At 38.5% G+C, this 22,783-nt stretch overlaps 1 protein-coding gene across 11 annotated transcripts in view; it reads left to right on the top strand.

The window, feature by feature from the left end:
* Nucleotides 1–22,783, top strand: part of CR1 (complement C3b/C4b receptor 1 (Knops blood group)) — a 203,735-nt gene that overhangs the window by 17,061 nt on the left and 163,891 nt on the right. For all 11 annotated transcript variants that reach the window (XM_054521535.2, XM_054521512.2, XM_054521478.2 and 8 more), the window contains exons 5-11: nt 10,335–10,733; nt 13,787–13,963; nt 14,055–14,157; nt 15,755–15,840; nt 17,733–17,951; nt 19,034–19,213; nt 19,822–19,921. In XM_054521535.2, coding sequence (XP_054377510.1) covers nt 10,335–10,733; nt 13,787–13,963; nt 14,055–14,157; nt 15,755–15,840; nt 17,733–17,951; nt 19,034–19,213; nt 19,822–19,921 — 1,264 coding nt within the window. The remainder of the gene's footprint in view (nt 1–10,334; nt 10,734–13,786; nt 13,964–14,054; nt 14,158–15,754; nt 15,841–17,732; nt 17,952–19,033; nt 19,214–19,821; nt 19,922–22,783) is intronic.

The following is a 22,783-nucleotide window of genomic DNA, read 5'->3' as shown; positions in this document are numbered from 1 at the left end:
TTCTTGGAAAAGGCTAGGGGAAGATTTACAATACATACTTTTGATTGTGTAGCATGGTGCTTCCTCAAAAGAATCCAGTCTCCCATCCGTTGGTGCTGCTCTGGGTCTATAAACTATTCAAGTCTAGGAATTGTTGATGAACAATGAACTTCTTTTGCAATAATTCAAGTCAGACTTCTATTCACTTGACCTAAATCTCTCACGCTCACACAAATCAAGTAACACTTTAGTCGGCTATCCATCTACTTTGGTTTTAGAGACTCCATGATCAATTAGCCCAATAACAATGTCCTCTTCAGTCAAATCATTCTGATTGCTGTTTCAGTTCTAATAGCCATTACAAGAACCCCCATTGTCTCTGGCAATTAAGTGCTGCCACTTGGACTCTGCCACCCTGAGGTCCTTTGGTCCCCAAGTGAATTCAGAGAATCCAGTTCAATGGCAACAGTTCCCATTCTCATTCCTGGCCTACAGAGAATGAAGTGTTGCAGAGGATGCTGAAACTCCCCATGTGAATGTATTTCTCAAGCCTCTGGTAAAATGTCTGTCTTCTGAACCCTCCACTCCTGCACTGTGCCTCACCAGCTCTATCCAAGGATATGACTTTCAGAGTGGAATGGCTATTGCTTAACTTCTGCCTCTCAAATATCAGGCTAATTTCTCATGCTATAACCCTAGTCCAGAACCATACAGGGAAATTAAGTCTGGAAAACTTAATTCCAAATTGGCCTGGTTGACACTGTACCAAACCACCAAATAATTATAATTTTATTTAACTCTTTGTCTTCTTTTCTTTCTTTCCTTCCCTCCCTCCCTCCCTCCCTTCTTTCCTTCCTTCCTTCCTTCCTTCTTTCCCTCTTTCCTTATTTTCTTTCTTCTTTACCACACTGGCTAGGACCACCAGTTTAACATTGAACATTGGTAGCAATAGATGTCATCCTTGTCTTGTTCTGCATCTCAAAGTTAAAGTTTAAAACATTTCACCATTAAGCTGGTGTTTACTGTAGGCTTTTTGTAGGTAACCATTTTTGAAATAAGGAAATTCTCTTATATTCTTCATTGTTAAAAAATTTTCATCTTTGAATCATGTTGAAGTTTATCAAACACTTTTGTTACATATATTGATGTAACCATATCTGTTTCTTTTTTTCTGTTAATGTAACAAATTGTTTTGAGTACATTTTTGAAAGGCAAATGATTTTAAATTTCAATTTTACATTCTTAAAATAAATCAACTCAGTCATAATATTTAATCATTTTTATATATGGCAAATATGCTTTTATGATACATTTTAGATGTTTCTATTAAAATATAATTCATGTATCATAAAAGTTACCTTTTTAAATTATACAATTTAGTGGTGTTTAGTATATTCACAAAGTTGTGTGTTATGGTCTGAACGTTTGAGTCCACCCCAAATCCATATGTTGAAATCCTTACCCCTAAGGTGATGACATTAGGAAGTGAAGCCTTTGAAAGATGATTAGGGCATGAGAGCAGAGCTGTCACGAATGGGATTAGCATCCTAATAAAAGAGGCCGGAAGAGCTCCTTTGGCCCTCCTGCCATGGGAGGAGATGCTGAATCTGCCAGTGTTGGTCTTGAACTCCCCAGCCTCCAAAACTACAAGAAATAAATTTCTGTTGTGTACAAGCTAACCGGTTTATAGTATTTTGTTATAGCAGCCCAAATAGACTAAGACATTGGGCAACCAGTACCACCAATTAATTCTAGAACACTTTCATCATCCCATTCCTAACATATTTTAGAGATAAGACTATAATTTTCTTTCTTGTAATGTCCTTAATAAGATTTTGATATCAAACCTATGACAGTCTTATAAAGCCAGCTGGTAGTGTTTCATATATTTGTTTCCTTGTAATTATATAAGATTGGCATTATTTCTTCTTTAAAAATAATTCACCAGAAAAGGCATGTGGCCTGGAGTTTACGTTCTTGGGAGGTTTTTCTTTTTCCAACAATTTTCCTGTACCATGTAGGCTTTTGGCTGAAGTATAACATATATGTATATGTATATATATACACACATGTAATATATATATACACACATATATAATATATATATAGGTGTATATATGCACACATCTTAATTATGCAGTTCGATGGAGTTTTACAAAGTAAATGTATCCATGTAAATGGCACTCAGATTAAGATATAGAACATTATCAGCACCCCAGAAGCCTTCTCAATGCCCTTTCCCAGTTATCTTCCCAAAGTAACCTCTATTCTGATTTATAACACTAATAGTTTTGCTGCTTCCTAAATTTTATATTAAAGGAATCAAAAAATAGATACTCTTTTGTGTCCAGCTTCATCTCAATGTTATATTTGGAAGAGTCATTTTTGTTTCTGCTTGAAGGATTGTTGGGTCTTCTTTATTATTATGTTGTATTTCATTGATGATCTTGAGTACCTTTTCACGTTTGCGAAGTGCTATTCCAAACTTTTACCTGTTATTTACTAGTTTGTCTATTGTTTTATTGTTTTGTGGAAGTTCTTTAAATATTCTCATGTTTTCTAATAAACGTAACACAAATATTGTCTTTCAGGCTGTGGCTTTTCTTTTTTCCTTCTTAATGATGACTTTTGTTTATGAAAGTTCTATGTTTTAATAATATTCAATTTATGAGTTTTCTTTTTTCCAGTTACTGCTTTTTCTATTCTACTTAAGCAATTGGGCCAAGTGGGTGGCTCACATCTATAATCCCAGCATTTTGGAAGGCCAAGGCAAGAGGATTGCTTGAAGCCAGGAGTTCAAGACCAGCCTGGGCAGCAAAGTGAGACCCTGTCTCTACAAAAAAATAAAATAAATAAAATTAGCTGGGCTCAGCGGCACATGCCTGTAGTCCCAGCTACTTGGGAGGCTGAGGTGGGAGGATCCCTTGAGCACAGAGGTTCAAGGCTTCAGTGAGTTATGATGGTGCCACTGCACTCCAGCCTAGGTGACAAAGCCCTGTTTCTTATGGATAGGCAATAGATCTAATATCATTTATTAAAAAGACTATTCCTTGCATACTGCAATGCAATACCACCATGACCATAAGTCAGGTGACCTTCTGTGTGGATCTCATTCCAGAGAGGTTCTGTTTCACTGGTTTATTTGCCATACTATAAGCACTACATTAAGATTTTAATTACTATAGCATTACATTAAGATTTGATATCTGGTGGCATATATCTTCTAACTATGTGCATCTTCAAGATTTACTTGATGATTCTTGGTCATTTGCATTACCATATAAAATTTAGAATCAGCTTGTCAATTTCCACATAAAGAATCCTACTTGAATTTGTATTAAGTTTCTGTTGACTCAGTAGATCAATTTGTGGAGAAGTAACAAATTTACAGTTTTGAAGTTTAAATTTATGAATATGATATATCCTCCCATTTTGAAGTCTTTTAATTTCTTTTAATAATATTTGTTAATGTACATTATAGAAGTCATGTACCTATTTCATTATCTTTATTCTTACATATTATTTTTAAAATTTCATTCTTTAGTTATTTACTTCTTAGATATGCACCTGTTTCATCTCAGCTCTAGCAATTTTGTTAAATTTACTTATAAATTGAATAGTTTATCTGTAGATTCTTTTGAATTTGCTGTGTAATTTTGTCATCTATGAATCTGACAAAGTTTTTACATCTTTTCCTTTCTTATGTCTTTTGTTTATTTCTCTTGCTTTATTGCATTGGCTAGAACCTCCAGTACAATATTGAATAGAAGAGATGATACAAGGCTTTTAATAGTCATCATAAATCATGATGTATGCTGTAGATTTTTGCATGATATCCTTTATTAGATTAAGGAAACTCCCCTTTATTTCTAATTACTAAAAGATTTATGAATGTTCGTTCTAATTGATCACTGCATGTATTGAGATTATCATGTTTCTTTTTCACTCTGTTAATGTAATATATTACATTGATTGATGTTTAAAAGACAAACACTGGATTCCTAGAATAAACCTATGTTGCTTGTGATGTGTTATAGACCATTATCCTATGTATGGGGGGTATGTGTGTGTGTGTGTGCAGGATGGCTCATATTTTTATTGTAACATTGTAACATTGATTTAATATTTAAAATCAGTCAAGGTAAACCTCACTTTGATCATTGTACCATCCTTTGGAAATATTGCTGGATTCAGTTTCAAAATATTTTGTTTAGAAAATTTGCATTTATATTCTGAAGAGATTTTGGGTTATAATTTGCTTTTATTTTAATGTCCTTATCAGGTTTGGGCATCAAGATTATGTTGGCCTCGTAAAATGTGTTAAAAATTATTTATTTTTTCTGGTATCTGGAATAATTTGTGTAACATTATTTTTCCTTATATGTTTGGAAGAATTCAGCAGTGACGCAATCTGGACCTGAGGGTTTGTTGTTGTTGTTGTTGTCAGGATTTAATTTCTTTAATAGCTGTAAAACTATTATTTTATATCTTATTGAATTAGTTTGGGTAAGTTATATTTTTCAAGGAATTTACTCATTTCATTTAGATTTCCTAAGTTATCAGCATAATGCTGTTTATTATATTCTCATATTAGCCTTTGGATGCCTGTAAGTTCTGTAGTGATACCATTACACTCATTAATTTCTGATATTGGTAATTTCTTTTGCTTCTTTTTCCTTGATTAGTTCTACTGGGGCTTTATCAATTTTACTAAGCTTTTCAGAAAAACAACTTTTAACTTTCTTGTTTTTTCTTCAGTTTATGACTATTTTCTCTTTTATTGATTTCTGCTTTAAGCTTTGTGTATTCCTGTAGTCCTAAATTCTTGATACTAATTAATTAGTTTCCAACCTTTATTTTTCTAATACGTACATTTAACCTATAAATTTTTCTCTAAAACTGTTTTATTTCCCACAATCTTTATATTTTTATTATCAGGGTACATAAAAGCTTTCTAATTTCCCTTTTAATATCTCCTCTGACCCATAGGCAATTTAGAAGGGCATTGCTTAATTTCTAAATATTTGGAGATCTTCTAGTTATCATTCTTTCATTAATTTAATCATTTGAGACATGGTTTATGGCCCAGAATATGGATGATCTTGGTAAAATGTTACGTATGCACTTGAAACGAATGTACAGTTATTTTGCTTCATTTTCTAGAAATGTCATTTAGGAAAATGTGGTTTAGAACAGACTTTTTTCCCCCCTCCACTTGTTCTCTCAGTTATAGAGAAGCATGTGTGAAATATCTGTATTAGTTTCCCAGGGCTGCTGTAACAAATTACCACAAACTTGGTGGCTTCAAAGAAGAGAAATTTACTCTCTTAACAGTTTGGAGGCCAGAAATCCAGTTAAGATGTCAATAGGATTGGTTCCATCTGCAAGCTGTTCTGTGCCTCTCTCCAGGCTTCCTTCCAGTGGCTGTTGACAATCTTTGATGTTCCTTGGCTTGTAGATGCAACATTTCCTTCTCTGTCTCCATCTTCTCATCGCCTTCTCCTCTGTGTGTGTCCTTTGCTCTTTTGTCTCCTATAAAGACACTGGACATGGATTTAGAGGCCACCCTGGCAATCCAGGATGGTCACAACTCGAGATCATTAACTTAATTGTATCTACAAAGACTCTCCAAACTGGGTCATATTCACAGGTTTCAGAGATCAGGACACAGATATTTTTTAAGGAGGACAGTTGTTATTCAACCCATTACAATCCCCAACTATGACTGTGAATTTGTCTGTTTTTCCTCTTTGTTCTAGCAATTTTTACTTTATGTATTTTAAACATGTTATTAAATGCATGAAATTTTTTGTTTATTCTTTCTGCTGAATTGACTATTTTATCATAATGAAATGTCTCTCTTTACCTCTTATAATACTTCTTACCTTAAAATCTACTTTGTATATTAATACAGCTATATAAGCTTTCTTTATTGTTTTTATATTATATGTTTTAAATCTTTTACTTTCAGCCCTTCTTTGTCTTATATTTAAAACTTGTCTCTTATAAACATCATATAGTAAGGTTTTGTTGTTTTATTCAGTCTTAGTTGTTCACTGGTGTGTTTGGAACATTTAAATTTAATAATAAAAATTAAAAATTAATAAATTTAATATAATTACTGATATAAAGTCTGTCTTGGTTATTTGTTTCATGTGTTTGTTCCTTTATTCCTCATTTCTCACATTTTTTAATTCATCAAGTATTTTTATTATTCTATTTCCCCAGTAGCTTTTAAGTTATATTTCATTTTTTATTCTTAAATGACTACTCTAGAGATAGACATCCTTGATTTACTATAGTCTGCTAAAATTGTACTTTTACCACTCTCCAAACAACGCAAGTACCAAAACTATTAATAGTTAATTCCATTTATGTCCTCCCCCTCTTTTTGTATTGTTGTCATGCGTTTTGCAAAAAGAAAAGCTTCAGCTGAATTAAATTTAAAAGAGTTTAATTGAGCAATGAACGATTCGCAAATCAGGCAGCCTCCCGAGCCAAAGTAAGCTCAGAGACTCCAGCCCAGCTGCGTGGTGGAAGAGGATTTATGGACAGAAAAAGGAAAGTGACGTACAGAAAACAGAAGTGAGGTACAGAAACAGCCGATTGGTTATAGCTCAGCGTTTGCCTTATTTGAAAACGTTCAAACAGTTGGCCACATTTGATTGGCCAAAACTCGGTGATTGGCGTAAGAGTAGTCTGCGGTCTGTTTACATCTTCACTTGTTACAGTTTGCAGTGTACAGAGAAACCTTTAGGCTGAGCTTAAACTACGTAAGGCTTTAGGCTAAACTTGATTTAACAATTTACATATATTCTATATTTCAAAGACACTGTTGTCTTTATAAAAACAGTATTTATTTATATTTACACCGTAGTGAATTCTTAGAATTTTTATGTTGCCTCAGCATCCATTTAGAATATGTTTAGCTTTCTCATGCCAGAAGCAGGATTTAGTCACCCTTAATGCCCCTTCTAGTTCTGTACCTCCTCCCAGTTTTTCAACGTGGTCGAGCCAGATATCTGCCTTATACAACTGCCTCCTGGTGACCACCTCTCTATGGGACAGCTAGATAAAACCTACTTGACTAGCGTCCCTGACCTCTGTGCCCTGCATGGACTTCGCAGATATGCTGCCGTGACCACCTCTCAGTCGCAGCATGACTGCCTGGAACATGTGCCTGCTTTCTTTAAACTCACCAATTAGAACTCCCCATGGGAGATAACTTGGCTTGTAGATGCAGGATGCTGGGTCATACTCTGGTCCCCAGTAAAGGCATTGGCCGGTGGGTCCCCTTCTCTCTCTCTGTCTCCTCGCACTGACCAACCTCTGTGTGATCTTCAGGCGTGCCATACCCCCAGCCCGTAATATGTTTCTTCTAATCACTGAAGAGGTTTTCTCTATCATAAAGATCCTAAATGAAAACATACCCGCATATGAGCTCTTTCTGGTGTGTTTCCTTCTTATTGCAATTCTATCAATTCTATATGAAACTGTTTTCCTTCAGCCTGAAAAAGTCTCTTTGGCATTTTTGTATTGTAGATCTTCTGACAACAAATTCTTTAAACATTTTTCTAATTGTGGTTCCTTTGAAGGTTATTGTCCATGTTTCCTGGCTGCTTTTAAAATGGATTACACTTTAAAACAGATTTTTTACAATATTATTGTGTTGTGTCTAGGTAAGAATTTCTTTGTATTGCTTGGGTTTGCATAGTTTTTTTTTTTTTTTTTTTTTTTTTTTTGACAGAATTTCACTCTTATCACCTGGGCTGGAGTGCAGTGGTGCGATATCTCGGCTCACTGCAACCTCCGCCTCCTGGGTTCAAGTTATCCTCCCACTTCAGCCTTCCAAGTAGCTGCAGTTACAGGCCTGTGCCTCCATGCCTGGCTAATGTTTACACTTTTAGTAGAGACGGGGTTTCACCTTGTTGACCAGGCTGGTCTTAAACTCCTGACAAGAGGCGATCTGCCCACCTCGGCCTCCCAAACTGCTGGGATTACAGGTGTGAGCCACCGTGCCAGGCCTGTATAGCCTTTTGAATCTGTAATTTAATGATGTCTTGCATCAGTCTTGGGAAATTCTCAGTTATTAATTCTTCAAATGTTGTTTATGCTCAGTTATCTCTCTCTTCTCATTGAGGGACTTCAGTTAAACATGCTAGGCTTTATTCTTCTATGTATTTAGTCTGTATTTTTAAATCTTTTTATATATTGGTGCTTGGTTTTGAGTATTTTCTTCTGTCCTAGATTCCGGTTCATTGATTTTCTTTCAGAGAGTCTAACCTGCTATTAATCTCACACAAATTCTTAATTTCAGCAATCATATTTTACTTTTACAATTCTAGACTTTTTATTTTCCAAATCTGTGTCCTCTTCCTTTCTCCTTTTTTTTTTTTTTTTTTTTTTTTTTGAGACAGGGTCTCACTTTGTTGCCCAGGTTGGAGCACAGTAGCATAATCACAGCTCACTGCAGCCTCAACCTTCACAGGCTCAAGCAATTCTCCCACCTCAGCCACCCGAGTAGCTGGGAATGCAGGTGTGCATCACCACACCTGCACACCCAGATGTATATATATACATATTTTTTGTGTTGTTGTTGTTGAGACAGGGTTTCGCCATGTTGCCCAGGCTGGTCTCAAACTCCTGAGCTCAAGCGATCCACTCTCCTCAGCCTCCCGAAGTGTTAGGATTACAGGCATGAGCCACCACATCCCACCCCGTTCTTTTTAATAGTTTCTAATTCTTACAAGTTTCAATTATACCCTTGAACAGGTCTGTAGTTCTAATGGGTCAGTTTCTATCATCAGTAATTGTGTGTGTTATTTTATCTCTCCAAGTATCTGGTTATCTTTGATTGTGTATCAGGAATTATATTTGAAAATGTGTCTGTAGAAATAATTTCAAGGCCTTAGATAACCCATCTTCTTCCAGATGGAATTTTTGTCATTGTTTCTGCAGGCATCTGGGGACAAGCAATCTAGGACCACTCTAATTCAGTCTCAGGAACTGTGATTTTCTGGGGCCACCCACAGTACCAGTACTTGAAGTACTAGTTCCAGTCTCTGAGACAGCAGATTTATTTTCATTTAACCCTGATTACCAGGGCCTAGTTCTTGCAGCCTCAGAATACATCAGAAGGTATTACCAGGCCTTCCATTTGGGTCAGGCCCTGGACTTCCATTGTAGTCCCTTAACTTCATGAGAAAATCAAAAGTCTGTTCAGCCTCTCAGTTGCCCCCTCCTGATTCAGCGACCCATTCCCAAACAATAAGCAGCCCAGTTGCCAAGCCCAAATACCCAGCTCTCAACTGGATTCTCATCTTCTCCTAGATCATGGCCCAGGAATGCTTCACTAGTTTGTTAGCTTTCTGATGCCTTCACAGATAAATATTTTTAATTCTCCAGTATTTCTAGTCTTTCTTGAGGGTGGATGGTTGGAGCAATATTTTATTTGAATTGTTGAGATTACTATTACTAGAAGCAGAGCCTGAAAAATTTTTATTTTTAATTTTAGTTCATTCATTTCTAAATTTATCCAATTAAATTCACTCAGTTTTAATTTCAAATGTTTCAGGATTTGGGTTGAAGAAATTGTGTTCTAGTTTATAGCAACACAGTATACTATCTACTACTGCTATATTTTAAAATGTATTTAGGGGTTTTTGTGGACTAATATATGATCACTTTTACACAGATACCATCTTATGATATCAAACTTAGATTTGATGAAATGAGTTGGTAAGCTTCATATCTTTTATATGTTGTGAAACCCTGAAATTATACTTGGAAGTATATTTTTGAATGAATTTTGGTAATTTGTATTTCCATTTATATCATTTAGATTTTCAAAATATTTAACCCCCTGTAGTCTACAGTTTTATAAATATTCTCATATACATAAAAATATGTTTAAATTCTTTTTCCTATTGTGTATATTTGTGTCTTCTCTCATCCCTTATAATTTACCTTTCAGCAAATGTTTTTGTACTTTATTTTTCTAAAAAAGCTAACCTCAGTTAATAACAAAAGTGGAAATTAAGAAAGCAAATGGAAAAGAGTAGGAGAAAACTGTATAAACACTATAACACTGTGATCAAAGAGCTATTTAAAATGAAAAGAATGTGGATTGAGTTAATACGTGCATTCAAATACTATAGGAAATCATATCAGTAAAAAGGCAGGACACATCATATTATGCCTACTGAAGTTACAACTTTATAAAAATGTACCTATGTGTTTGCGAAGATTAAAAGCAAATAATGAATGTAAAAATAGCTATAGTTTAGTGATACATGAGATTTCTGTCATTCATTATTTAAACTGACTGTTATTTATCCTGCTCTTCCTTTTCCCAGAAATTCCTTGTGGGCTACCCCCAACAATCGCCAATGGAGATTTCATTAGCACCAACAGAGAGTATTTTCACTATGGATCTGTTGTCACCTACCGCTGCAATCTTGGAAGCGGCGGGAGAAAGTTGTTTGAGCTGGTGGGTGAGACCTCCATATACTGCACCAGCAGTGATGATCAAGTGGGCATCTGGAGCGGCCCAGCCCCTCAGTGCATTATACCTAACAAATGCATTCCTCCAAATGTGGAAAATGGAATATTGGTATCTGACAACAGAAGCTTATTTTCCTTGAATGAAGTTGTGGAGTTTAGGTGTCAGCCTGGCTTTGTCATGAAAGGACCCCGCCGTGTGCAATGCCAGGCCCTGAACAAATGGGAGCCAGAGTTACCAAGCTGCTCCAGGGGTGAGTCTGACTGAGGCCTAGAAGGGCCCTGCCAGTGACATGCGTTGCTGTTGGATCAGCAGATTAGTATTTGTTCAGGGGGAGGGATTTGTGCTGAGCTGGGTCTAGGAGCAAATTTTCAAGGTAGTGAACATGAAATTCACAATGTGTGTGTACATGCACATGTGCTGAAATTGAGAAGCAAAGCTCAACCTGGGCAAGGAATATGATGTTTCTTTGGGGTTCTTATAAACAGATCTATCAATTACCTTTGAATATAATAATGGTTGATAGAAAATGAGTGATTCCTCTGGCCAGGCACTATAATACAGGCTATGTGTGAATTTTAATCCTGAAAACAAAGTTATTAGGTAGTTACCAGTTGTTCTATGTTTGTCTGTTTTGTTTTGCTTGAGATACTGTCTTGATCTGTCACTCAGGTTGGACTGCAGTGGTGCCATCAAAGCTTACTTCACCCTCCGCCTCCTTGGCTCAAGCAATTCTCCTGCCTGAGCCTCCCAAGTAGCTGGGAATATAGGTGCATGCCACCATGCCTGGCTAAGTTTTTCATATTTTTTTGTAGAGGTGGAGTCTTACCATGTTGCCCAGGCTGGTCTCAAACTCCTCAGCTCAAGCAATCCACCCACCTTGGCCTCCTAAAGTGGTGGGATTATAGGTATGGGTCACCGTGCCTGGCCTCTATGTTTTACAGGGAATATGTGCCTTAGAGAGATCAGATAACATTCTAAGCCACTAACTTGCAGACAAAACTGGATTGCAAGTCCACCTTACTCCAGAGCCTTGGCTTTGCTCATCAGTATCCAGTCATGAAATCAAAACTTACTCTAGATACTTTCAAGGAGGGAGGGATTTCATACAGGTTGTATTAGTCTGTTCTCACATTCCTATAAAGAACTACTTGAGGCCGGGTGCAGTGGCTCACGCCTGTAATCCCAGCACTTTGAGAGGCCAAGGCGGGAAGATCACGAGGTCAGGAGATGGAGACCATCCTGGCTAACACGGTGAAACCCCGTCTCTACTAAAAAAATACAAAAAAATTAGCCAGGCATGGTGGCAGGCACCTGTATTCCCAGCTACTCGGGAGGCTGAGGCAGAAGAATGGCTTGAACACAGGAGGCGGAGCTTGCAGTGAGTGGAGATTGCAGCACAGCACTCCAGCCTGGGCGACAGAGCAAGATTCCATCTCAAAAAAAAAAAAAAAAAAAAGAACTACTTGAGACTGGGTAATTCATAAAGAAAAGAGTTTAATTGACTCAGAGTTCTGTAGGCTGTACAGGAGGCATGGCTAGGGAAGCCTCAGGCAAGTTACAATCATGGTGGAAGGCAAAGAGGAAGCACGCATATCTTCACATGCTTGGCAGGAGAGAGAGAGAGCAAGGCAGAGGTGCTACACACTTTGAAACAAGCAGATCTTGAGAGAACTCTATCATAAGACAACACTAGGGTGATGGTGCTAAACCATTAGAAACCACCTCCATGATCCAGTCACTTCCCACCAGGCTCCTTCTCCAACACTGGGAATTACAATTTGACGTGAGATTTGGGAGGGGACACAAAGCCAAACCATATCACAGCTAATAGGTCACAAAGATGTTAGAAGGGCAGGAAAAGCAATAGGACGAAGGCAAAGTTACCAGAGATCAGGGAGCTGCTGTGGCTTCCCGTCTAGAGCACAGGAGCCTGGACTGATGCTGAAATGGCCAGCCCCTCCCACTGAACAGGCAGCTCCCTGAAAGCTGCTAATACTGAAGGAGCCACCACTGCTGCCAGAATGCAGCTGATATTGCTGGAGCCAAAGTCATTGGCATCGTTACAATTGAAGCTGTAGCTGCTCACTGAAGCTATCTATACCGCCACTGCCTGAGCCACCTCTAGAAGTAGAACAGATTCTGCATCATCCTGCTTTTTAATTTGGTATATATGCCTCCGGTTGGCAGAACCTAACCAGAGCCCAGCTATCAAGGAAGATGAACGATTGTAGTTTTAAGGCCTCCATAGCTAGCTGTCAAAAGACAGTGAAGAAGTATAAGGCTGGGGGCCAACAGAAATTTAACCATCATATCACCTCAATATTACATCAGCAGGCATTATTTAGTCAAGGGAAACACTGGGTGATGAGCCCTGAAAATGGACACTACAGCATCAGAATATTTACAAACTCCTTAAAGAAGTCATTTTTCTAGTCCAATCCCCCATTTGATGCTTGAGAAACCTGAAGTCCTGAAAAGGGAACTGATCTGTTCAAAGCCAAACTGAAATTATTTTTTCCATTTTATAACAGTTTTATGTAATTTAGTTGAGATCCAAATGTGTTCTGATTTCCCGAGATCAGATCAACTACATTAAGAGAGAGCCTGAGACGCCGTTACAATATGTTGCGTGAAATTACACTCTCATTATGGTGACAGTAGGTCTTTCAGATTTTGTTCCACAGTTTCCCACCTTCTCACTGAAGTGAAATGAATGACTAGGCAGCACCTTGCTGCATAGCATGAAGAGAGGAAACCCAGAGTTCTTTACCACCCTATATCAGGTGGCCGCTGAGAGAAGACTTGAAAGGAGATGAGAATAGATGTATGGACGCTATTTGTTGCACCAGTGTGATAGGTGATGGAGGGACCTATTAGACGAGACATGGGCAGGGCACTCCTTTATTGCCTAAAATGCAAGACTAAATTGGTGATGTCTTTCTAGACAGGAAGTATGAAGATATAAAAATCCATCATTCCTCCCAATTTTGTACTGGGTGAACAGTAATTGGAAGCATTCTAGAAGGAATGATCCATTGCGAAATCTTAGTTTGCATACTTTAGATGAAAAACAATGAATTGGGGATACCTCTGTTTTAGTCACAGTTGTGCCATGTGTCAGTTCTATGACTGATGGCAAGATGTCTTCCTCGCCCTGTGTATTTAGTTTATCAATGGAATAAGGTTCTTATTCTACCTTTATTATTATATATAGATTTGTAATAATTGTTCCCTTGGCCAGTTTAACAGTGAGAAAAAAGTTGTTTTCACACAATTAGCTGTACTTTGTTTCTCTCTCCCCAGTATGTCGGCCGCCTCCAGATGTCCTGCATGGTGAGCGTACCCAAAGGGACAAGGACAACTTTTCACCCGGGCAGGAAGTGTTCTACAGCTGTGAGCCCAGCTACGACCTCAGAGGGGCTGCGTCTCTGCGTTGCACACCCCAGGGAGACTGGAGCCCTGCAGCCCCCAGATGCGAAGGTGACTAGACTCTTATCTGGCTTGGTATTTTTAGCTTGTGTCTTTATTCTCCACATGCCAGTGATTTCTGTTCATTTTTCTTTTTCTCCAGTGAAATCCTGTGATGACTTCACGGGCCAACTTCTTAATGGCCATGTGCTATTTCCAGTAAATCTCCAGCTTGGAGCAAAAGTGGATTTTGTTTGTGATGAAGGGTGAGTATGAGCTTGCCTGACCTGCTGGACATTGAAGTTGGGGTTCGGAATCAGTCTAAAAAGGGGAGATTTGGTGTGGTGCACACACACACATTCAGAGGGATGAACTTTCAAAGTTCACATAGGAAGAAAGGAAAGAAACGTGTAGAACTAATAACATGAGATATGAAGAGGAAACTGGAACATATATTAACTGGCAAGTTCAAAGGCAAGTATAACTAGTGGTTGTGAATATAGAGGTAACACATTAAGCAAAAAATATCAGCCAGGCACGGTGGCTCACACCTGTAATCCCAGCACCTTTGGGAGGTTGAGGCGGGCAGATCACCGGAGGTCAGGATTTGGAGACCAGCCTGGACAACATGGTGAAACCCTGTCTCTACTAAAAATACAAAAGTTAGCTGGGCGTGGTGGCAAGTGCCTGTAATCCCAGCTACTCAGGAGGCTGAGGCACCAGAATCACTTGAACTTGGGAGGTGGAGTTTGCAGTGAGCCGAGATGGCACCATTGCACTCCAGCGTGGACAACAAGAGTGAAACTCCGTCTCAGGAAAAAAATCATATTTTACAAGCAAAAAGGAATATGAGTAATTTAGAGAGTCCCAGAAAAAATTGCAAGTAACAAAAAGCTTATTATAAAAAGCTAGGATCATTTAAGAATCATTTCAGTAAATTCTTTAAATCATCAACAGTGAAATTTCTAATAGGACTGAAAATGTAAAAATCAGCATTTTTAAAAAAATTCAGTCATATATCATCTGGCTAGTCATGGGCTCTGGGCTCTGAGCTGGGGTCCTGATGGCTGCTGTTAATATTTCCAGCAAGGTCATTACCTTGTTTATGTCCATCTAGTGCTCTTCACAGGGTACACATCTCTACACGGGAGCTGACCAGCATGGGCAACAAAGCACCTGATCCCAAAATGTAACACAGAATCTTGGCAGGCTCCAAATGCCAGCACCCAGTAAGAGTTAGGAGGGCATCGGGGCCCAAAAGACATTGAGAATTTTCGACAATTGCATACAAAAATTATGTCTTCTCTTCTTTCCTTTTTCCCCTAGAATATTCACGCTTACTCTTCAGCAGCCCAAACTGCCCTTTTGAGCCTTCTTCACGCCATCACATCATCTTCAGATGTGGAGATGAAAGGACAATCTCTGTTCTCTCGCCAGCTATTTCCCACTTTTCCACTCCAAACTGGGAGCTGTTTTACTTGCTGTTCCAGGGTCAGAGTTAGGAAGGCATTGCATTAGAAGACTGGGTTTCTAATAATGAGAATGAGTGATTTATCAGGTTATCATGGAGTAATCTGTGAAACTCCAAGCCTGGGTCCTGGGTCAAGGGGATGGCATCTATGTCATGACTAGCTTTTTCAATTCAAGCAGGACTATCATGTGACCAAGCTACTGCATTTTGCCATTCTGTATTGCTCCCTTCTGGAGGCTGTGACTGTTCCAGAATAACGTAGCCTGTGCAATTCTGCCGTCTGCTGGCCTCAGGTCTTCAAAATCATGAGATTTGGGGCTGGGCCTTAGATTGTGAACTAAGTGTCCTCTTGGCTGAAACAGCTCACTATTCACTCCTATTTTCTTCTTTAGATTTCAATTAAAAGGCAGCTCTGCTAGTTATTGTGTCTTGGCTGGAACGGAAAGCCTTTGGAATAGCAGTGTTCCAGTGTGTGAACGTGAGTAATAGGAGTAACATTTCAGGCCAATCTCTCCCCTTCATCTGTTCAGTATTTGCCCTATGGCCTCCCTCAATGTGATTCTTCAATTTTCTAGTCTGAATTATCGATTTAAAAATTGCTTATTTTAATAATGTTTGGTTATGAATCAATGTGTACATCACCTGTCTTTGCAACCATCTGATCTGTCTCTGTCCTTCTGTATTCTGTGTTCTAGTGCAATAAATCCTTTGGTCGTGTGCTTCTAGGTCAGGAGAGATTAAATAATGTGAAGCTTTAACAATTTGCTTTCTTTCTCTATTTTTTTCTTTCTTTTTTCTCTTCCTTCCTTCAGTTCTTTCTTCCCTTTTTCTCTTCCTCTCCCCTTTCTTCTTTCCTTCCTCCCTTCTTTCTTTTTCATTTTGTTCTCCCATCAAGGTGCAGTCAGTCTACAATTTATATATATATATGTATATGATAATACACAAATATTAAACATGCCTTTATTTAATCAATATTTATTGATCACATACTTTGTGCCTGATGTTCATCTAGCCACTGGAGTTATATCAGTGAACAAGATGGATGAATTCCCTGTCCCATGTTGTTTCTACTCAGGTGGGGAGAGGGACAAGAAAAAAAATAAATTCAATGCTATGAGACAATAGAGCAAAGCATTGAGGAATGAGGCAAAAATGGGGAGCAACATTAGACAGGGTGAGCAGTTTGAGACTCCTTAAATTCTCAAAACATGTACCTAAATAATTTATGCCAAGAGATTCATAATTAGTCATTTTTTTAAAATGAGCCTCATATGTTCAGTAATCAGTAGACTACTGATTTCTCCTAGTCTACCCATTTATAATTTCCCCAATGGAAGATAGAACTTTGCTTCAATTCTTGATTCTAATGATTGGAAAACATGTTTCTTTAGAAAACCATGAAATTTTACTAAAATGTTTATGTTGTTAGAAATGTACTTGGACATCTTACAGTGCTTTTTAGAGTAAAATTTTGGAAGAATGTAACTTATGTAGAGATTCTTGCTGTCTAAGAAATCCAGTGCTCCTTGAAGCAGCATGACAAATGTCTGTTCTACTATCATGCACAAAAGCTCATTGACTGGACTACTCAAGCTCTCTCTTATTTTTTCATAACTCTTGCTAGTTAAAATAGCTTCTTCCAAATTCCAGTTCTAATGAAAAATGCCAATTAGAAATGAGGAAGAGACTGTTCTAAACAAATCAGTAGATGCTAGAAAGGAGTAACAACTTGAAACCTGACCCAGAGAGTAAAAAGAGAAAATAAATCATCAACAGACCTAGACATTTTCAAAAGCAAAGCAATCTGAATCCATTTGGAGTTTTTTTTATCATGGCCTGACTATGTTTCAATTCACTGTGACAGAGCTATTGTTATCACTGAGATTGATGATCAATATCAATAAGTAATCAGCAAAAGGTTTCACCTATTTAGGATGATTAGCACACATATATACATTTGAGAAATATTTCCTAAGAACGTAGGCTCCTTCCTCAGCACTGTGTCCCCAGGATCCTGATGAAGGGCTGACACAGGATAAGTGCTCAATTAATATATATTGACTAAAGGAATAGGTAACCCTTCAAAATGGTTATTTTTCTTCTTCAAATGTTTTGCTACTTCATTAAAGTTGTAAAGTTTCTATTGTCCAGGAACCGTTACTATCTGGAAGATTCAGGATAGACAAATCTCTGTTGTACTTTGTAACACATTTTCATTGACATCTCATTTAATCCAACTCTTCAAAGTCCTAATGTCTATTGTCATCTTCTTAGCATATTTTCAGCAACACCAATCATAGCACCCTGTAATTGCAGAATACCTCTGGTGAAACTCCTGAGTGAAACTTAGAGCTTTTGCCTTTTTTCTAGAAATCTTTTGTCCAAGTCCTCCAGTTATTCCTAATGGGAGACACACAGGAAAACCTCTGGAAGTCTTTCCCTTTGGAAAAGCAGTAAATTACACATGCGACCCCCACCCAGACAGAGGGATGACCTTCGACCTCATTGGAGAGAGCACCATCCGCTGCACAAGTGACCCTCAAGGGAATGGGATTTGGAGCAGCCCTGCCCCTCGCTGTGGAATTCTGGGTTAGTGCTCATTTCCCCACATCCCAAATGGGTTCAGAATATCTAGCCCAGGCCCTCCATATTTCCATAATTACAATGTAGCATTTATTAGTGTGTGTGCATTTGCCACAATGGAATGCCAAACCAATGATAAATGGTTCTAAGGTAGGTCAACACATAAGATCCTGATGACCTTTGCAGATGGAGGGACTGATGAAAAAAGAGGGAGGTGGTGAGTGGTGGGAAAGTCCTTCATTAGAATCATATGAATTAAAAACAAATGCCTGTGAATCCCCTTATTGAAATGGTTGGCTTAGAAATCTGACCTAGAAAATCAGTGGCTCCTTCTGCCAGGAAATGTCTTGAGTTTCCACCCATGCTTGTCAGCCTCTCATTGGAGTTTTGATGCCTTGAAGTACAAGGAAAGCAGACACGAAAGGTGGAACCTGGGCAGAAGAACTCTTTCTGGCTTCCTAAAAATGTGAAAAATTAAATCGGAGCTATCTTTACATTAAATTATATGAGCATTAGCTGAGTGTGGTGGCAAATGCCTGTGGTCCCAGCTACTCGGGAGGCGGAGATGGGAGTATCACTTAAGCCTGGGAGGCAGAGGTTGCAGTGAGCCGAGATTGTGCCACTGCACTTCAGCCTGGGTGACAGAGTGAGACCCTATCTCAAAAACAATAAAAATAGGCTGGCCGCAGTGGCTCACACCTGTAATCCCAGCACTTTGGGAGGCCAAGGTGGGCAGATCACTTGAGGTCAGGAGCTCCAGACCAGCCTGTTAACATGGTGAAACTCCAACTCTACTAAAAATAGAAAAAAAAATTAAAAATAAAAATAAATAAATTATATGAGTAGAAAGACCAGATAGCAGACTAGTCTTCCAGATAATACACTTTCTTATAAGCCTTTGCTAATGGAACTTTCCCTTCCATTTTACAGGGGAGTTATCGGTGTGTGTTTTTGTTGTTGTTGTTGTTGTTGTTTTACAACTAAAAGTTTCTTTTCTTCTGGCATCAAATCTACCAAGGAAGAGAAAAGAGGAAACACATTGGGTATCTTTTTATTAACTCAGATATCCTTGATTTCTTGGTCTCTAGGTCACTGTCAAGCCCCAGATCATTTTCTGTTTGCTAAGTTGAAAACCCAAACCAATGCATCTGACTTTCCCATTGGGACATCTTTAAAGTATGAATGCCATCCTGAGTACTACGGGAGGCCATTCTCTATCACATGTCTAGATAACCTGGTCTGGTCGAGTCCCAAAGATGTCTGTAAACGTGAGTAAACTTACACTGGGTCTTTCCCATGTCTGCAAAAGTTTCTTATTGGATTTTTTCAAATGTGGAATATGAGAAACCTTTTTTGAAAAGTGTGCAGATAGGTGGATGTTTTTCTTGTAGGTCATCCTTGATTATTGCTTGAAATGCTCACTTTATGAGAATGTTTCAAGGAATATTTGTAGAGAAAATCTTCATTCCCTATGGGAAAGAAAATAATAGATGACTCTAGATCAGGAAAAAAAAATGGTGTAGGAAGACAAATTCTGTTTGAATAACTAGGTGAGAAGAAATCCTTTGCAAACATTGAAATATATTGGTAGTAAATAATGCGAAAAGTGACTTTTACGTTTTGATAAGGGATGCAAGGTCTCTACACAGATCTAAATCTAGATCTAGGTAGATCTGGAAGGAAGGTCTTTTTGAAAGTGGGTCTTAGTAGGTGGCTAATCCTGAGGCACTCTGGTGAGTTTTCTCAAGGTGCCAGAATCTGTGGAACCATCAGAACTGCGTGTTTTCTTCAGAAAGCTACATGCAGGTTGAGACCTTACATACTGAAGAGAGTTCAGATTACTCTACCTGGCTCCACAATATTTTCTTTCCCATAGGTAAATCATGTAAAACTCCTCCAGATCCAGTGAATGGCATGGTGCATGTGATCACAGACACCCAGGTTGGATCCAGAATCAACTATTCTTGTACTACAGGGTGAGTTGGCAGCAACATCTCTTGGTTCAAGAGTTTCAGCATAGCAATACTACCTTCTAGCCATATCTCAGGAAGGAAACTAGGTTATTGCCAACTGCTCTTAAGAGGCTTGAACACAGGTGTTAACTCCTGATTGAAATGAACAAACATAGGAGAAGATTAGGGGAAAAATCTGTGTCCTTGCTGGAAACCAGGGCAGTGCACATATAAAGTGTATGCCATTCACTGGATGGGAAGGAAAAAAAATTAGAAGTGTAGTAGTCAAAGCACACAAACAACCCTAACCCAGAGTAGACATTGCTGGAAAAAAGGGAAGACCATGTAGCAGCTGTGTGAGAGAACAAATCTTAATGATAACAGCAGGATCGCTTGCTAGGGCTGCCATCAAAAAGTACAGGCCTTCCTCGTTTTACTGTACTTTGTGGATGTTATGCTTTTTACAAATTGAAAGTTTGTGGCAAAGCTATGACAAGCATGTCGGTCGGCATCATTTATCCAACAGCGTGTGTTCACTTCGTGTCTCTGTGTAGCATTTTGGTTATTCTCACAATATCCCAGATGTTTTCATTATTATCATGTCTGTGATAGTGATCTGTCATCAGTGATCTTTGATGTTACTATTGTCATTGTTTGGGGTCCCTACGAACTGCACCCATATAAGACAGAAAACTTAATCAATAAATGTGCGTGCTTTGACTGCTCCATGGACCAGACATTCCCCTTCTCTCTCCCTCTCTTCAGGACTCCCTAATCCCTGAGACACAATAATACTAAAATGAGGCCAGTTAATAACCCTACACTGGCCTTTAAGTGTTGACATGAAAGGGGGAGTCATGCATCTCTTACTTTAAATCAAAAGCTAGACATGATTAAACTTACTGAAGAAGATATGTTGAAAGCCAACATAGGCCAAAAGCCATTCCTCATATGCCAAACAGCTAGCCAGTTGTAAAGGCAAAGCAAAAATACTTGAAGGAAATATAAAGTGCTATTCCAGTGAACACATAAATGATAAGAAGGTAAAACAGCCTTATTGCTGATACGGAAGAAGTTTTAATGGTCTAGATACAAGATCAACCTAGAAACATTTCCTGAAGCCAAAGCGTAATCCTGAGCAAGGCCCTAACTCTCTTCAATTCTGTGAAGGCTGACAGAGGTGAGGAAGCTGCAGAAAAAAAGCTGGAAGCTAGCAGAATTTGGTTCCTGAGGTTTAAGGAAAGAAGCCCTCTCCATAACATAAAGGTCCAAGGTGAAGCAGCCAGTGCTCATATAGAAGCTGCAGCAAGTTATCTAGAAGATCTAGCTAAGATCACTGATGAAGGTGTTACACTAAATAACAGATTTTCCGTGTAGACAAAACAGTCATCTATTGGACTTTCATAGCTAGAGAGGAGAAGCCAATGCCTGGGTTCAAAGCTTCAAAGAACAGGCTGACTTTTTAGGAGCTAATGCCCCTGGTGACTTTGAGTTGAAGTCAATGCTCACTGACGATTCTAAAAATCCTAGGGCCCTTAAGCATTATGTTAAATGTACCTTGCCTGTGTCTATAAATGGAAGAACAAAGCCTGATGACAGAGGTATGTTTGTGGCATAGTTTACTGAATATTTTAAGCACACTGTTGAGATCTAGTGCTCAGAAAAACAGATTCCTTTCAAAATATTCCTGCTCATTGACATTGCACCTAAGCAGCCAAGAGCTCTAATGGAGATGGACACGGAGATGAATGGAGTTTTCCTGCTTGCTAACAACAGCAGCCATTCTGCAGCCCATGGCTGAAGGAGTAATTTTGACTTTCAAATTTCACTATTTAAGAAATACATTTTGTAAGGTGAGTCCCCACAGAGAGCAATTCCTCTGATGGATCTGAACAAAATAAGTTGAAAACTGCTGGAAAGAATTCATCATTCTACATACCATTAAGAACATTCATGATTCATGGGAAGAGCTTAAAATATCAACAATAACAGGAGTTTGGTAGAAGTTAATTCCAACCCTCATGGCTGACTTTGAGAGGTTCAGGACTTCAGCAGAGGAAATAACTGCAGATGTGGTGAAAATAGCAAGAGAACTGCAATCAGAAGTGAAGCCTCAAGATGTGACTGAATTGCTACAACTTCATGATCAAACTTGAACAGATGAGGAGTTGCTTCTTATGAATCAGCAGAGAAAGTGGTTTTTTTGACGTGGAGTCTCTTCCCGGTGATGATGACATGAGCATTGTGAAAATGACCACAAAGGATACAGAGTATTACAAAAACTTAGGTGATAAAGCAGCAGCAGTATCTGGGAGGATTAGCTCCAATTTTGAAAGCAGTTCAGAGGGTAAAATGTTATCAAACAGCATTGCATGCTAGAAAAATCTTTCGTGAAAGGAAGAGTCAATCAATACAGCAGTTTTATTGCTGTCTCAGCTTAAGAAATTGCCACAGCCAGCCCAGCCTTCAGCAACCACCACCCTGATCAGTCAGCAGCCATCAGCCTTGAGGCAAGACCCTCCACCAGCAAAAAGATTACAAATTATTGAAGGTCAGATAATCTTTAGCATTTTTTATCAATCAACCTTTTTTTAAAGTATGACTTTGTTTAGACATAATGCTATTTCACACTTAATAGACTACCGTATAGTATAAACACAACTTTTAGACTCACTGAGAAATCAAAAAATTCATCTGACTCATTTGTTGTAATATGTGTTTTATTGTGGTGGTCTGGAACTGAACTTGCAATATCTTTGAGGAATGTCTGTAACACGAAGTGGGCGGCTTAATACAACAGAAGTTTTTGGAGTTCCATTCTAGAGACTGCAAATCCAAAATCAATGTGTTGGGAGGGCCACTCTCCCTCTGAATCCTGTAGGGTAG

The sequence above is a fragment of the Pongo abelii genome, chromosome 1, assembly GCF_028885655.2.
Source record: "Pongo abelii isolate AG06213 chromosome 1, NHGRI_mPonAbe1-v2.0_pri, whole genome shotgun sequence".
Taxonomy (NCBI): Eukaryota; Metazoa; Chordata; class Mammalia; order Primates; family Hominidae; genus Pongo; species Pongo abelii.
This window is presented reverse-complemented; position numbering and strand designations above follow the sequence as displayed.